Source organism: Salmo salar, chromosome 03 (genome assembly GCF_965601325.2).
Source record: "Salmo salar chromosome 03, fSalSal1, whole genome shotgun sequence".
NCBI classification, from domain to species: domain Eukaryota; kingdom Metazoa; phylum Chordata; class Actinopteri; order Salmoniformes; family Salmonidae; genus Salmo; species Salmo salar.
Genome location: NC_138293.1, coordinates 47,787,524 through 47,803,952, shown reverse-complemented (window position 1 = coordinate 47,803,952; position 16,429 = coordinate 47,787,524). Strand labels below are relative to the sequence as shown.

The 16,429-nt window shown below is 40.7% G+C and overlaps 1 protein-coding gene across 5 annotated transcripts in view; it reads right to left on the bottom strand.

The window, feature by feature from the left end:
* LOC106600551 (serine/threonine-protein kinase OSR1) overlaps positions 1–16,429 on the bottom strand; it is a 50,514-nt gene that overhangs the window by 9,136 nt on the left and 24,949 nt on the right. For all 5 annotated transcript variants that reach the window (XR_001327834.3, XM_082973543.1, XM_082973542.1 and 2 more), the window contains exon 14: positions 8,272–8,324. Coding sequence is in view for 4 of the 5 variants with exons in the window: in XM_082973542.1 (XP_082829668.1) it covers positions 8,272–8,324 (53 nt within the window). In the remaining variant the exon portion in view is untranslated. The remainder of the gene's footprint in view (positions 1–8,271; positions 8,325–16,429) is intronic.

The following is a 16,429-nucleotide window of genomic DNA, read 5'->3' as shown; positions in this document are numbered from 1 at the left end:
TTCCTACTGACAGAGCTGGTGTAACTGAGTCAGGTTTGTAGGCCTCCTTGCTCGCACACGCTTTTTCAGTTCTGCCCACAAATGTACTATGGGATTGAGGTCAGGGCTTTGTGATGGCCACTCCAATACCTTGACTTTGGTGTCCTTAAGCCATTTTGCCAGAACTTTGGAAGTATGCTTGGGGTCATTGTCCATTTGGAAGACCCATTTGCGACCAAGTTTTAACTTACTGACTGATGTCTTGAGATGTTGCTTCAATATATCCACATAATTTTCCTTTCTCATGCCGCCAACTATTTTGTGAAGTGCACCAGTCCCTCCTGCAGCAAAGCACCCCCACAACATGACGCTGCTACCCCCATGCTTCACGGTTGGGATGGTGTTCTTCGGCTTGCAAGCCTCCCTCTTTTTCCTCCAAACATAACGATGGTCATTATGGCCGAACAGTTCTATTTTTGTTTCATCAGACCAGAGGACATTTCTCCAAAGAGTACGATCTTTTGTCCCCATGTGCAGTTGCAAACCGTAGTCTGGATTTTATATGGCGGTTTTGGAGCAGTGGCTTTTTCCTTGCTGAGCAGCCTTTCAGGTTATGTCGATATTGGACTCGTTTTACTGTGGATATAGATACTTTTGTACCTGTTTCCTCCAGCATCTTCACAATGTCGTTTGCTTAGTTCTGGGATTGATTTGCACTTCTCGCACCAAAGTACGTTCATCTCAAGGAGACAGAACTCCTTCCTGAGCGGTATGACGGTTTTATGCTCCCATGGTGTTTATACTTGGGCACTAATGTTTGCACAGATGAACGTGGTACCTTCAGGCATGTGGAAATTGCTCCCAAGGATGAACCAGACTTGTGGTGTACAATTATTTTCAGAGTTCTTGGCTGATTTCTTTTGATTTTCCCATGATGTCAAGCAAAGAGGCACTGAGTTTGAAGTTAGGCCTTGAAATACATCCACAGGTACACCTCCAATTGACTCAAATGATGTCAATCAGAAGCTTCTAAAGCCATGACATCATTTTCTGGAATTTTCCAAGCTGTTTAAAGGCACAGTCAACTTAGTAGATGTAAACTACTGACCCACTGGAATTGTGATACAGTGAATTATAAGTGAAATAATCTGTCTGTAAACAATTGTTGGAAAAATGACTTGTGTCATGCACAAAGTAGATGTCCTAACCAACTTGCAAAAACTATAGTTTGTTAACAAGAAATTTGTGGAGTGGTTGTAAAACGAGTTTTAATGACTCCAACCTAAGTATATGTAAACTTCCGACTTCAACTGTAGTACATTTAGTACGATTCAACTCAAGCTTTTACATAGCATTAGATTGTAACAAAACCATTTTGCCCCAACAGGAGTGCTGCACAAGTCACATAATAAGTTGCAATAATAGTGTTTAAGATGATTTTTAAATGACTACCTCATTTCTGTACCCCACACATACAGATAATTTTAAGGTCCCTCAGTTGAGCAGTGAATTTCAAACACAGATTCAACCACAAAGACCAGGGAGGTTTTCCAATGCCTCGCAAAGGGCACCTATTGGTAGATGGGTAAAAAAATAAGCAGACATTGAATATCCCTTTGAGCATGGTGCAGTTAATAATAACGCTTTGGGTGGTGTATTAATACAACCAGTCACTACAAACATACAGGCACCATTCCTAACTCCATTGCCAGAGATGAAGGAAACCGCTCTGGGATTTCACCATCAGACCATGGATGTATCATGGTCTGATAAACACCGCTCTAGCTCTGCCATCTTTTACCGCAGATGCGGAAGTGCGACATCGGCGGATGCAGTAGATCAGTGGTTCCCAAACTTTTTATAGTCCCGTACCCCTTCAAACATTCGACCTCCAGCTGTGTACCCCCTCCAGCACCAGGGTCAGCTGTTGCGCAAATGTTGTTTTTTGCCATCATTGTAAGCCTGCCACACACACAATATAACATTTAATAAACATAAGAATGAGTGTGAGTTTGTCATATACATATAAAACCTTATTTGTTCATCGAAAAGTGTTAACTCACCACAGGTTAATGAGAAGGGTGCGCTTGAAAGGATGCCCATAACTCTGCAATGTTGGGTTGTATTGGAGAGAGTCTCAGTCTTAAATCATTTTCCACACACAGTCTGTGCCTGTATTTAGTTTTCATGCTAGTAAGGGCTGAGAATCCACTCTCACATAGGTACGTGGTAGGGCTGGGCGATATATATATAGTGTGACGATAGACGTTTTTCTATCATTTGATATTATGCTCTATCGTTTATTTCGTTGTGTTGCAAATCACACTATTTAAGGCAATATTTTTCAGGCAATTGGACAATATGCCAGGTGGAAGGAAATTTGCAACACAAACAAACATGGAGGAGAGTGAACGTGACACAGAGCAGGGAGACACGGAGCTCGTACCTAGGGCTGGTAAATCATACCGTATTTTATGATTTACCGGTATTGATGCAGGGACCGGTTTGGGTTTTTACTTTACCTTCTATACCAGTATTTGAATGTTTGGTTTGTTAAATGTGATTCGCCATACGTAATGTTAATCTTCATAGTTTACTTCATTACTTGAGTCATCTCTCTCCTCTGTTTCTCTCCGTGCCACTTTCCACACAGACCTAGCCACGCCCCCTGTCACTCAAGGAGCGCATTTGATGTTCCTCAACCACGAGACACTTGCGTTCAGTCTGCATGGGCAATGCAGCACATGCAACAATGTTGATGACAAACATGCTGTTTTCACTTTGCTTCTTAACATGAATACACTAGCGTTCTATAATGACACTAGTAGTTTGTGTTTCTTACATCAGCAAACAGCTACTTTGTCTTTTCTTAGCAAGTTGCCCTAAATCTTGTGAGACGCTAATTGTTAGCCGATAATGCTAATAGCTAGCTAGCTAGTAAATGTACTGAGTAAGAGCAAACGTAGCTAGCTAATACAGCCTGATAATACCACTGATGATGTAGACCTAAATCAGCATGTTGTTTGTACAACAGTATCTTCTTAATCAAAAGAGGAATATGCAAAGCAAGAATATGTTAGCTGCATTAAGTAGCTAAGAGAAAATAAATCTTATAGGGTACCCTAGGAAACGCTTATCAACACTTTACTTCCTACCCTGTCACAATAACTTCTCCCTGGCATTTCCATTCGTTGTCATATCAAACACTGTATTCAAAGTGCCCACTATTATATTCTGACTATATAATTAGAATAGTCATTCTATTTCCATATTCCAACAGTTTTGCTCTAATTCGCAAGTCAAATCGCAAGTCCTAGATTATTTACCCATAACGTCCAGCCCTACGTGGCAGTATGGAAATTCTCAATTGAGCAGTGGTGTAAAGTACTTAAGTAAAAATACTTGAAAGTACTACATGTCGTTTTTTGGTATCTGTACTTTACTATTTTTATTTTTCACAACTTTTACTTTACTACATTCCTAAAGAAAATACTGTACTTTTTACTCCATACATTTTCCCTGACACCTAAAAGTACTGGTTACATCTCGTTACAGGACAGGAAAATGGTTCAATTCACACACTTGTCAAGAGAACATCCCTGGTCATCTACTGTCTCTGATCTGGAGGACTCACTAAACACAAATGCTTTGTTTGTAAATGATGTCTGAGTATTGGAGTGCGCCCCTGGCTATCCGTATATTTAAAAAAAGAAAAATTGTGCCATCTGCTTGGCTTAAAATGAGGAATTTGAAATAATTTATACTTTGCCTTTTGATACTTAAAGTATTTGGTTTTAAATATACTTAACTTTTACTCAAGTAGTATTTTAATGGGTGACTTGCACTTTCACTTGAGTAAATGTTCTATTAAGGTATCTTAACTTTTACTCAACTATGACAATTGGGTACTTTTTCCACCTCTGCAACTGAGTGCAGGAAATGCAGAAATGATAAAAGTGCTGAAACTTGTTTTGGTTGAAGTTGAATTGAACAGTAGAAAACAATCAGAACGGAGAAAGACTTGAAATCACTTAGAATGTGTGTGTTGCCACCCTAGGATCCCTCACCACTCATAAAGCAAACGTAGAACTTTTATTATTCAAAAACTAAAAATACCGTCAAATACCGTCATACTGTCCAATTGTTTAAAAAATACCGTGATAAAATATTTTGGCCATGTCGCCCAGCCCTACTCGTACCTAAAAGAGGGGCTACTTCTGTCGCATGGACGTGGTTTGGGTATGAAAAGTCTGACACGGACCAGAAAACCGTCCTCTGCAAAATATATATAACCTCTTTTTCCACCTACGCAAGAATCATGTGAAACAGTACGGAGAGTCACGGATGAGACCCAAAAAAGTAAAGTCGAGCGCTCAAAACAAACCCCCGACTCAGATGTTGCAAGAGGCTTTTGCCCGCGACACACCATATGGCAAAGAATCACGAAGACGGAAGGAGAAAACAGCTGCCGTTACAACTTACATCTGCAAAGACATGGTCCCAATTTACACAGTCGAGAAATGGGGGTTTTGTGAGTTGGTGCTAACACTCAACCCAAGGCACCAAATGCAAATTCATGTGACACAAACTCAGCAAAAAAAGAAACATCCTCTCACTGTCAACTGCGTTGATTTTCAGCAAACTTAACATGTGTAAATATTTGTATGAAGATAAGATAACAACAAACTGAACAAGTTCCACAGACGTGACTAACAGAAATGGAATAATGTGTCCCTGAACAAAGGGAGGGTCAAAATCAAAAATAACAGTCAGTATCTGGTGTGGCCACCAGCTGCATTAAGTACTGCACTAGATTTGCCAATTCTTGCTGTGAGATGTTACCCCATTCTTCCACCAAGGCACCTGCGAGTTCCAGGACATTTCTGCCGAGGAACGGCCCTAGCCCTCACCCTCCGATCCAACAGGTCCCAGACGTGCTCAATGGGATTGAGATCCGGGATCGTCGCTGGCCAAGCAGAACACTGACGTTCCTGTCTTGCAGGAAATCACACACAGAACGAGCAGTATGGCTGGTGGCATTGTCATGCTGGAGGGTCATGTCAGGATGAACCTGCAGGAAGGGTACCACATGAGGGAGGAGGATGTCGTCCCTGTAACGCACAGTGTTGAGATTGCCTGTAATGACAACAAGCTCAGTCCGATGATGCTGTGACAGACCACCCTAGACCATGACGGACCCTCCACCTCCAAATCGATCCCGTTCCAGAGTACAGGCCTCGGTGTAACGCTCATTCCTTCGACGATAAACACGAATCCGACCATCACACCTATTGAGACAAAATCACAACTCGTCAGCGAAGAGCATTTTTTGCCAGTCCTGTCTGGTCCATTGACGGTGGGTTTGTACCCATAGGTGAAGTTGTTGCCGGTGATGTCTGGTGAGGACCTGCCTTACAACAGGCCTACAAGCCCTCAGTCCAGCCTCTCTCAGCCAATTGCGGACAGTCTGAGCACTGATGGAGGGATTGTGCGTTCCTGCTGTAACTCGGGCAGTTGTTGTTGCCATCCTGTACCTATCCCGCAGGTGTGATGTTCGGATGTACCGATCCTGTGCAGGTGTTGTTACACGTTGTCTGCCACTGCGAGGACGATCAGCAGTCTGTCCTGTCGCCCTGTAGCGCTGTCTTAGGCATCTCACAGTACAGACATTGCAATTTATTGCCCTGGTCACATCTGCAGTACTCATGCCCCGTTACAGCATGCCTAAGGCATGTTCACGCAGATGAGCAGGGGCCCTGGGCATCTTTCTTTTGGTGTTTTTCCAGACTCAGTAGAAAGGTCTCTTTAGTTTCCTAAGTTTTCATAACTATGACCTTAATTTCCTACCGTCTCTAAGCTGTTAGTGTCTTAACGACCGTTCCAAAGGTGCATGTTCATTAATTGTTTATGGTTCATTGAATAAGTATGGGAAATAGTGTTTAAACTCTTTACAATGAAGATCTGTGCAGTTATTTGGATTTTTACAAATTATCTTTGAAAGACAGGGCCCTGAAAAAGGGATGTTTATTTTGTTTTGTTTATTAATGTCAAAATAACATGCAAAACAGGCAAGCTCCCAAACAATATATATGTATGTCTATATTTATTTTGTTTTCAACTATAGTTGAAGTGTTTTCTATTTACCTTTTTAGATTTTCTACATTAATATTTTGTCACATGCTTAATTGAACATTTGCACAAAGGTTCTAAATAAAAGGAGAAATAATCAAATATGAGTAAGTACCTTTTATTTCTTGAGTATAATTCCAAAAGTAATACGAAATAGGCCTTTACGTGGTCATTTTATATAAACTATTTATTCATTGAATTTACATAAAATGTGCTATATCGTGATATGCATCGTATGAAATGACTTATAATTGGGATATGAGATTTTGGCCATATCGCCCAGCCCTAGTACGTGCTTGCAAAGGGCATCAGTGTCTTAACAGAGCGATTTGCCAAGGCAGGATACTCTGAGCGCAGCCCAATCCATTTTCAAAGATCCACTTGTTGCAATTTCGATGAGGCTCTCTTGTTCAGATATTGGTAAGTGAACTGGAGGCAGCGCATGAAAGGGATAATGAATCCAGTTGTTTGTGTCGTCCGTTTTGGGAAAGTACCTGTGTAATTGAGCACCCAGCTCACTCAGGTGCTTCGCTATATCACATTTGACATTGTCCGTAAGCTTGAGTTCATTTGCACACAAAAAAAATCATACAATGATGGAAAGAGCTGTGTGTTGTCCTTGGTAATGCAGACAGAAAAGAGCTCCAACTTCTTAATCATACCCTCAATTTTGCCCCACACATTGAATATAGTTGCTGAGAGTCCCTGTAAGACAAGGGACTCAGACAAGTGAAAATTATGGTCAGTTAAAGAAAACTTTAAGCTTGTCTCTGTGTCAATACTTTGCCCCTTGATAACCAGCGCACTTCTGTATGTTGTAAAACCGTTACATGGTCGCTGCCCATATCATTGCCTAATGCAGAAAATACACGAGAGTTCAGGGTCCTTGCTTTAACAAAGTTAACCATTTTCACTGTAGTGTCCAAAATGTCTTTCAAGCTGTCAGGCATTCCCTTGGCAGCAAGAGCCTCGTGGTGGCTGCTGCAGTGTACCCAGGTGGCGTCGGGAGCAACTGCTTGCACGCGCATTACCACTCCACTATGTCTCCCTGTCATGGCTTTTGCGCCATCAGTACAGATAAACACATCTTGACCACCAAAATCCATTCGATGTCACAAAGCTGTCCAGTATTTAAAAAATATCCTCTCCTGTTGTCCTGATTTCCAGTGGTTTGCAGAAGAGGATGTCTTCCATAATTGACCCCCCATAACGTAACTGTGCCAGGCCTACCACGTCTGTTGACTCATCCAGCTGTAACGCATATAATTCACTGGCTTGTATGCAAAGCAGTAATTGTTTCCAAACATCTCCTGCCTTGTCACTGATGTGTTGTCAAACAGTGTTGTTTGATGAAGGCATTGTCTGTATATTTTTTGGTGCCTTTTCCCCCTGCATTGTCCCAGCCATATCCGCGGCAGCAGGAAGAATGAAGTCCTCCACAATAGTATGGGGCTTGCCTGTCCTAGCCACTCGGTAGCTCACCATATAAGACGCTTCTAGCCCCTTCTTATTAATGGTATCTGTTGCTTTTATACATGTCTTACTACTTGAAAGTCGTCTTTATTCTCATTCAAAAAACTCCTATGGCTTATTTTTCAAATGGTCATATTTCGTTTCTAAATGTCTGCGCAAGAGTGAAGGTTTCCCGTCAGAGAGTAACGGTTAATGTGATTGGATGTTAATTATTTGACTAGGCTACCTGTATTGTACTGTTTGAAAATATGAAGAATTTTTTTAATTTGTAAAAATGTTTTCAAAGGTGAATAACGTTTTTATTTGGCGTACCCCCGACAGCGCGTACGCCCCCCAGTCTGAGAATACATGCGGTAGATTAAGACACATCCAAAAAAAACATATCTCCTAAACTGTCGGATTTCGACAGGGATATTTTTTTTAATGCAAATTAGATTTCCGCAGGGCCGTGGAAATCGACTCTACGGGTTTAAATACATTTTAATCCCACTTGTAACACAACAAAATGTGGAAAAAGTCAAAGGGTGTGAATACTTTCTGAAGGCACTATGTTTTAACAAGCAAACAAGAGTGCAAGACCAGCCAAAAGTCAGCCGGTTAGCTCCCTCTGTTGGCTCCAGGGTGAGTGTGAGGAGGGATATAGCAGGAAATAGCTAACACACACAAACACACAGAGAGACAGACACTTACCTCTACCAGGCATGAACTCAAATCGGATGTCGTTCAGTTCTTTCTTAAAGTTCCTGGGAAGAGCAGAGTTAGAACTGGTTAGGAGGAGGGCAGGACATTCAGGTTAGGCGGTGTTAACCATTGTCCAATTGTGATTATCTACTCATAAAACATTGTGATATACCCCTATTGGCCAACACTTTTTGTTATATAAATAAAACAACCCAACTAAAAAAACAGAGTTGGGCTATGGCGCGAAATCGGATGCTACAACTGGACGAAACATGACAAAATATAATGTTGAAAGCCTGGACAGATACTAAGTGTAGGCAAATATTTTGTAATATTCCTTTCTGGTGGAGGAGCTTGGGCATGGAACAGGTTTGTGTGTGCGTCTGTGTGGCACGCACATGACGGAGCAAAGTGACAGTCAACTGATGAGGAATGGGCGGTCTTGCCGTAGTGAATTAGGTTATAAATCATGGGCTGGATAGAAACAAAGTCTGCCGTCTTCAGAACTGGATAATAATTGCTTAATTTGCCTCATCCTCGTTTGTTCAACTTCTCATAAAGCTGTGATTGAGAACGTTATGGGGCTATTTCACTTCCACTGGTCCAACGGCAGACAATAACCCCAAAGACACATGAAAATCTACAAAGAAATGATTAAGTGACCACAAAAATCAACATTTTGCAATGGCAATCTCAGTCTCCAGACTTGAACCCCATTGAAAACCCGTGGTTTGAATTGAAGAGGGCAGTCCATGCTGGGAGACGAAGGATATCGAGAATCTGGAAAAATGGTCTAAGGGTTCAATGTGTTTTCCAATCTCATAAGCCATTTTAGAAATAGGCGCAGTGTCGTTACCCTCACAAGGACAGAGTTCAACAGTATCAAAAACAAAAGTGTCAATAAATTTGACCCCTATCTTAAGTAGTTTTATTAAACAAAATCTGAGCAATTGTATTAGTATAAAATATCATTTTCAAAGGTTTTATACATTCTTTTTTGCTTATCTTTGTCAATAATTTTAGACCCCATTGTATATAAAAAAAAGATTAATAGGTTTAGGCTATAAGGACAGACAGAGAGAGAGACAGAATATTTTCTGACATTTTGGACTGCTTTGGCATTCTGTACACAACATATTTATTGAAATAGGCTATAGCAAAAAGGAATAAGAAAATGAGTCAGTATGTCACTCGTGTGCTGCCCTGCTGGTACGCTTCACTCGGTCAGTGTTTCTGAATCCTTTCTGAATAGGCTGGGGGAGATGTGGAGAGCGATTATGACCTCACACCATCGTAAATTAGAAGGCAGCAGTCCAACTCCATTCTGTGGAGCGTCTGTGTTTTAGGAAGAGTTTACAGCCCAAAACTACAGAACATTAGAATGAATAGACTTTGGGACAATATATTTCATCAGCCAAAATGGTGGTAATAATGATAGATGGAATATGAAAATAAATGTTGTTTTTGTTATATTATCAAAAGTTAAGTGACGACGTTATAACGAAAACATTAACTTCAGGAGATTTCATAATATGTATGTTTACATACTGTGCGTTGTGTAGAAAATATCCAGATCAAAGAGAATGTTTTTGAAAAGATGAACTGTGAATATAGTTGTCTAAACTATATCAGAGTGATATCCTGATACCTTGTAATGAGCTATGCCCCAGGGAGCCCAGAGAGCAACCTTGCCTTGTAACGAGCTACGCCCCAGGGAGCCCAGAGAACAACCTTGCCTTGTAACGAGCTACGCCCCAGGGAGCCCAGAGAGCAACCTTGCCTTGTAACGAGCTACGCCCCAGAGAGCATGCCATAAAGACAGAAACGCCCCTTTGTGACCCGAGGGTAAAAAACTTGTGAGGTAAGAATTTACAAAGAGACTAAAACGGAGCACAGCTGCAGCGTCATCTAAGATAGTCGCGACCCCACAAACGCAGCTATTGTAAGAATATGTTGAATATAAATACACAATGCAGAGACAGAGGACGAGTGATCAAAAGGACGAGAAGTCAATATAGAGTAATAACGACAGATATCAATCAACATAATAAACTGACTGTCATCAGAGTAGTGCAGTTCCGAGAGAAACCAACAACATTATTTGGAAGAGAGACCTGGTATATGTCATTATTGTGGGATTTCTGCTCACTGGCAACAAGACTTTCAGAAAAGAAAACGTATTCTCGTGAGAAGTGGCCAGGAGAAGAAGGGTCCGTCTAAGGGAAAATGGAAATGTGACAACAGCCCCAACGACACAATGCTGTTGCAGAAATTCAAGAAGCTCTCTCTGGATCAGCAGCAGAATTTGCTGGATGCCGTTGAGGTAAACTAACATCCCATCTCAGCTGGTGTACATATGAACAGAGTTTGCTGGATGCTGTGGAGTTAAACTAATAGATCCCTCTTACGTCCCTCTCAGCTGGTGTACATATGAAATCAACTAATAGACCCCCCCCTTACGTCCCATCTCAGCTGGTGTACATATGAAATCAGATGGAATATATGTGAACATGATGGTTAACAACTTTGGCAGTAGATTGTTTAGTAGATACGGGTGCTGAAGTCACTGTATTGCCCATATCTTATGTTAAACATATATGTCCTCAGTACACGGGCAAGAAGATGAGAGCAGCAGGAGTCGGGGGGAAGACATATGAAACAAACCAAAGCATTATCAATTTCTATTGGTCCAATGAAGATTGATGCAGGAATCTACAGTTCAGAACCATGCTATTTGGACTATGAAGAAAAATGTGTGTGGAACTTTGGATATGGAACCAGTGCGATTGACAGGTGTTGCCCCAGCTTGCACAAAACAATATCCCATTAGCAAGGAAGCTATGGACGCTACTAAAGTAGTGACTAAAGATCTATGGGGCATGGGTATAGTTGAAGACACCATGTAATCCAGCTACTCTGATGTATCCTATAGATACCACATTACTTGAACACAACTGGTGTGAGTTGTTTTGGATATGCTCTCTGATGGGTTTAGAGTCATCCGTTGGAAATCCCTGAGTTTATCTTATACACAGACAGTTCAAGCATTGTGGAGGTGGGTGAGAGGCAGGCTGGGTACCGTAATTTCCGGACTATAAGCCGCAACTTTCTTCCCACGCTTTGAACCTCACGGCTTAAACAATGACGTGGCTAATATGGATTTTTACCGCTTTCAAATTTTTTCTCTCCAAAAAAACACATTCTGTGACGTGCTCAGTTTTTTGGCGGCATGAAGCTTTCATTAGACCAATGAAATTGCCGAACGGGTTACGGTCAAACAACTTTTTTGTTTACGGTTTAGATTAAATCGAGCGCTCTCAAACTTCCCACCATTCTGATTACGGTAGTCATTTTGTCACCCTCATCATGGCAAAGACACAGAGAAATGCATATGATGCAGCTTTCAAGTTGAAGGCGATTGATCTGGCTGTTGGAAAAGGAAATAGAGCTGCTGCACGGGAGCTTGGTCTTAATGAGTCGATGATAAGACGTTGGAAACAGCAGCGTGAGGAATTGACTCAGTGCAAAAAGACAACTAAAGCTTACTGCCAATTTTTTATTTTTTGTTACAAGCCGTGTTTCGTTAAAGCCTGTGTAAAGTTCATTTGTTTCAATGTACCGGTAGGCACCTGCGGCTTATAGACATGTGCGGCTTATTTATGTTCAAAATAAATAAAAACATTTAATTCAGTGGGTGCGGCTTATATTCAAGTGCGCTCAATAGTCCGGAAATTACGGTAGTTACTACAATGGACAATGAGATAATACCAGGCACGTTAGATTTGAGAACAGCAGACGTTCCCTTTATGATTGACACAATGCTTAACTATTGCATGCAACTATCTAATGCAGTAGGGGAAGCAGACAGACAAGTAAAAGAGACGTGGGGAATAACTCCCGAGGGGGGACATGACGTAGTACCAGGACAGTGGGTGATGGCAAAAAAAAATATGTAACAGATACATTAGGACCAAAATGGGAAGGTCCTTATCAAGTTTTGCTCATAACGAGGTCAGCAGTAAAAGTCCAGGGAAAATCACGATGGATACATGTTATTCAATGCAAGGTTGTCCATGTTGATGACAAAGCGGAGCCTGGAGAATAAAGAACTGATTGATTAGGAATTGGGGGCTAATATTATCGTCTTGTAGATAATACTTGTTTTGTGTGAGTTTCCTCCTAGTACAGGATGTGGTAGGAATCATAAGGGACATCATCATTACACCTGTTAATACTTATTTTCTATAACTTTGTTTGAAATCCATTTCTTATTGTAACAGCAAGTACAATATGCCCTTTGTGTTTTATAGAAATGCAAGGTGATTAATGTGAATGATTTTATGCTTACTGCTGTTTTTTTATACAGTCTATTTTTTTGTGTTTATTGTTTTCTAAAAACACATTTTAAGTACATGTATTTTTTAAATGGTCTAGGGGGAGTGTAAGAATATCTCGAAGATAAATACACAAGACAGAGAGAGAGGACGAGAGGTGAAAAGAATGAGAAGTCAGAGTAATTAAGGGAAATAGTGTTTTTTCTGTAATAAGGAATTATTGATCAACGGTTCAGAGACATGGAAGGAATATGTCTTCTGTAATAGGATACTTGTTATTTGGCCATTGGCTAGTTTTATTGCAAGGAATTCTAAATTGGTCAACCACAGACTAGTGCTGGGTTATAAAACGACATGCTGTCCCTTTGTTCTGTAGAGAGAGTCACAGGCGAGAACCAGAGGAGAGAATCACTGAGGACAGGGGAGAATGACCATCTACCTCCCCGTATGATTTGTCCTCTTCGAATAAACCTATTTTCCTCTCCCTGATTTGCTTTGGAGTTTGTGTTATTGAAGACCAAGAGAAAGGAAAGTGTGACTTTGTGTGGCCAATCAAAGACTTACACCCGGTAACGAAGGAGTGCCACCATCGGAGAAGTTAGTTAAACCTAAGCGGAACTCGGTCCACGAAGAGTATTCACCCCCAGGGTTTCCGTTAGCTGGTAATAACCAGCGTTTGCCCCTCCCAAACAATGCATTTTAGACTATTCATTGATTGAAAAACCAGTCGATGTAGCACGAGAGCTGCTGAAACAGCTCAAACAGCTATTTGTTGCTTCTGGAGTGAAACATGTACTTTAAAATAAGCCCAATCATTGTGCAACAATTCTAAAAAGGCAAAAAAAAATGGCCACAATAAAAATAGCTATTTTTATTTCTCAACTGGTAATTGAAGCGCAATTCCCATTCAAGTGTATAGGAAACTAGGCAGGCTTCAGTGCATCACACCACTTTGCAATGAGCTGGAGGCAGTATGCATTTTGAAAACATATAGTTAATTGCTTCAAATCTAAACATTTTACTAAATATTATTTGGCATGTCTTAGCTTCCTTCAAAGTATTTTAGCCAAAATCCAACCAAACATGCAGACAATTATTTTATAAAGACTTTCACATGCCATTGAAACCAGGAAGCTTGTTCTCCCATGTTACATTGGTTTTCAAATTAACTTTCTTCCATTGTCCAGTAGCCAAAGGCACAATCCTAGTCATATTAGCAACCCTGCAGGTTGATGATAATCCTAGTCATATTAGTAACCCTGTTAGTTGATGATAATCCTAGTCATATTAGCAACCCTGCTAGTGGATGATAATCCTAGTCATATTAGTAACCCTGTTAGTTGACGATAATCCTAGTTATATTAGCAACCCATGTTAGTTGATAATCCTCGTCATACTAGTAACCCTGCTAGTTGATGATAATCCTAGTTATATTAGCAACCCATGTTAGTTGATAATCCTAGTCATACTAGTAACCCTGCTAGTTGATGATAATCCTAGTCATATTAGTAACCCTGCTAGTTGATGATAATCCTAGTTATATTAGTAACCCTGCTAATTGACGATAATCCTAGTCATATTAGTAACCCTGCTAGTTGACGATAATCCTAGTCATATTAGTAACCCTGTTAGTTGACGATAATCCTAGTCATATTAGTAACCCTGTTAGTTGACGATAATCCTAGTCATATTAGTAACCCTGTTATTTGACGATAATCCTAGTCATATTAGTAACCCATGTTAGTTGACGATAATCCTAGTCATATTAGTAACCCTGCTAGTTGATGATAATCCTAGTCATATTAGTAACCCTGCTCGTTGATGATAATCCTAGTCATATTAGTAACCCTGCTCGTTGATGATAATCCTAGTCATATTAGTAACCCTGCTAGTTGATGATAATCCTAGTCATATCAGTAACCCTGCTAGTTGATGGTAATCCTAGTCATATTAGCAACCCTGCTAGTTGATGATAATCCTAGTCATATTAGCAACCCTGCTAGTTGATGATAATCCTAGTCATATTAGCAACCCTGCTAGTTGATGATAATCCTAGTCATATTAGCAACCCTGCTAGTTGATGATAATCCTAGTCATATTAGCAACCCTGCTAGTTGATGATAATCCTAGTCATATTAGTAAACCCTGCTACTTGATGATAATCCTAGTCATATTAGTAACCCTGCTAGTTGATGATAATCCTAGTTATATTAGCAACCCATGTTAGTTGATGATAATCCTAGTTATATTAGCAACCCATGTTAGTTGATAATCCTAGTCATACTAGTAACCCTGCTAGTTGATGATAATCCTAGTTATATTAGCAACCCATGTTAGTTGATAATCCAAGTCATACTAGTAACCCTGCTAGTTGTTGATAATCCTAGTTATATTAGTAACCCTGCTAGTTGATGATTATCCTAGTTATATTAGTAACCCTGCTAGTTGATGATAATCCTAGTTATATTAGTAACCCTGTTAGTTGATGATAATCCTAGTCATATTAGTAACCCTGCTAGTTGATGGTAATCCTAGTCATATTAGTAACCCTGCTAGTTGATGATAATCCTAGTCATATTAGTGGTGTGGGGGCTGTGCTTTGGCAAAGTGGGTGGGGTTATATCCTGCCTGTTTGGCCCTGTCCGGGGGTATCATCGGATGGGGCCACAGTGTCTTCTGATCCCTCCTGTCTCAGCCTCCAGTATTTATGCTGCAGTAGTTTATGTGTCGGGGGGCTAGGGTCAGTCTGTTACATCTGGAGTATTTCTCTTGTCTTATCCGGTGTCCTGCGTGAATTTAAATATGCTCTCTCTAATTCTCTCTTTCTGTCTTTCTCTCGGAGGACCTGAGCCCTAGGACCATGCCTCAGGACTACCTGGTATGATGACTCCTTGCTGTCCCCAGTCCACCTGGCCGTGCTGCTGCTCCAGTTTCAACTGTTCTGCCTGCGGCTATGGAACCCTGACCTGTTCACCGGACGTGCTTGTTGCACCCTCGACAACTACTATGATTATTATTATTTGACCATGCTGGTCATTTATGAACATTTTAACATCTTGACCATGTTCTGTTATAATATCCACCCTGCACAGCCAGAAGAGGACTGGCCACCCCTCATAGCCTGGTTCCTCTAGGTTTCTTCCTAGGTTTTTGGCCTTTCTAGGGAGTTTTTCCTAGGGAGTTTTTCCTAGCCACCGTGCTTCTTTCACATGCATTGCTTGCTGTTTGGGGTTTTAGGCTGGGTTTCTGAACAGCACTTTGAGATATCAGCTGATGTACGAAGGGCTATATAAATAAATTTCATTTGATATTAGTAACCCTGCTAGTTGATGATAATCCTAGTCATATTAGTAACCCTGCTAGTTGATGATAATCCTAGTCATATTAGTAACCCATGTTAGTTGATGATAATCCTAGTCATATTAGTAACCCTGCTAGTTGATGAAAATCCTAGTCATATCAGCAACCCTGCTAGTTGATGAAAATCCTAGTCATATCAGCAACCCTGCTAGTTGATGATAATCCTAGTCATATCAGCAACCCTGCTAGTTGATGATAATCCTAGTCATATCAGCAACCCTGCTAGTTGATGATAATCCTAGTCATATCAGCAACCCTGCTAGTTGATGATAATCCTAGTCATATCAGCAACCCTGCTAGATGATGATAATCCTAGTCATATCAGCAACCCTGCTAGATGATGATAATCCTAGTCATATCAGCAACCCTGCTAGTTGATGATAATCCTAGTCATATCAGCAACCCTGCTAGTTGATGATAATCCTAGTCATATTAGCAAGCCATGTTAGTTGATAATCCTAGTCATACTAGTA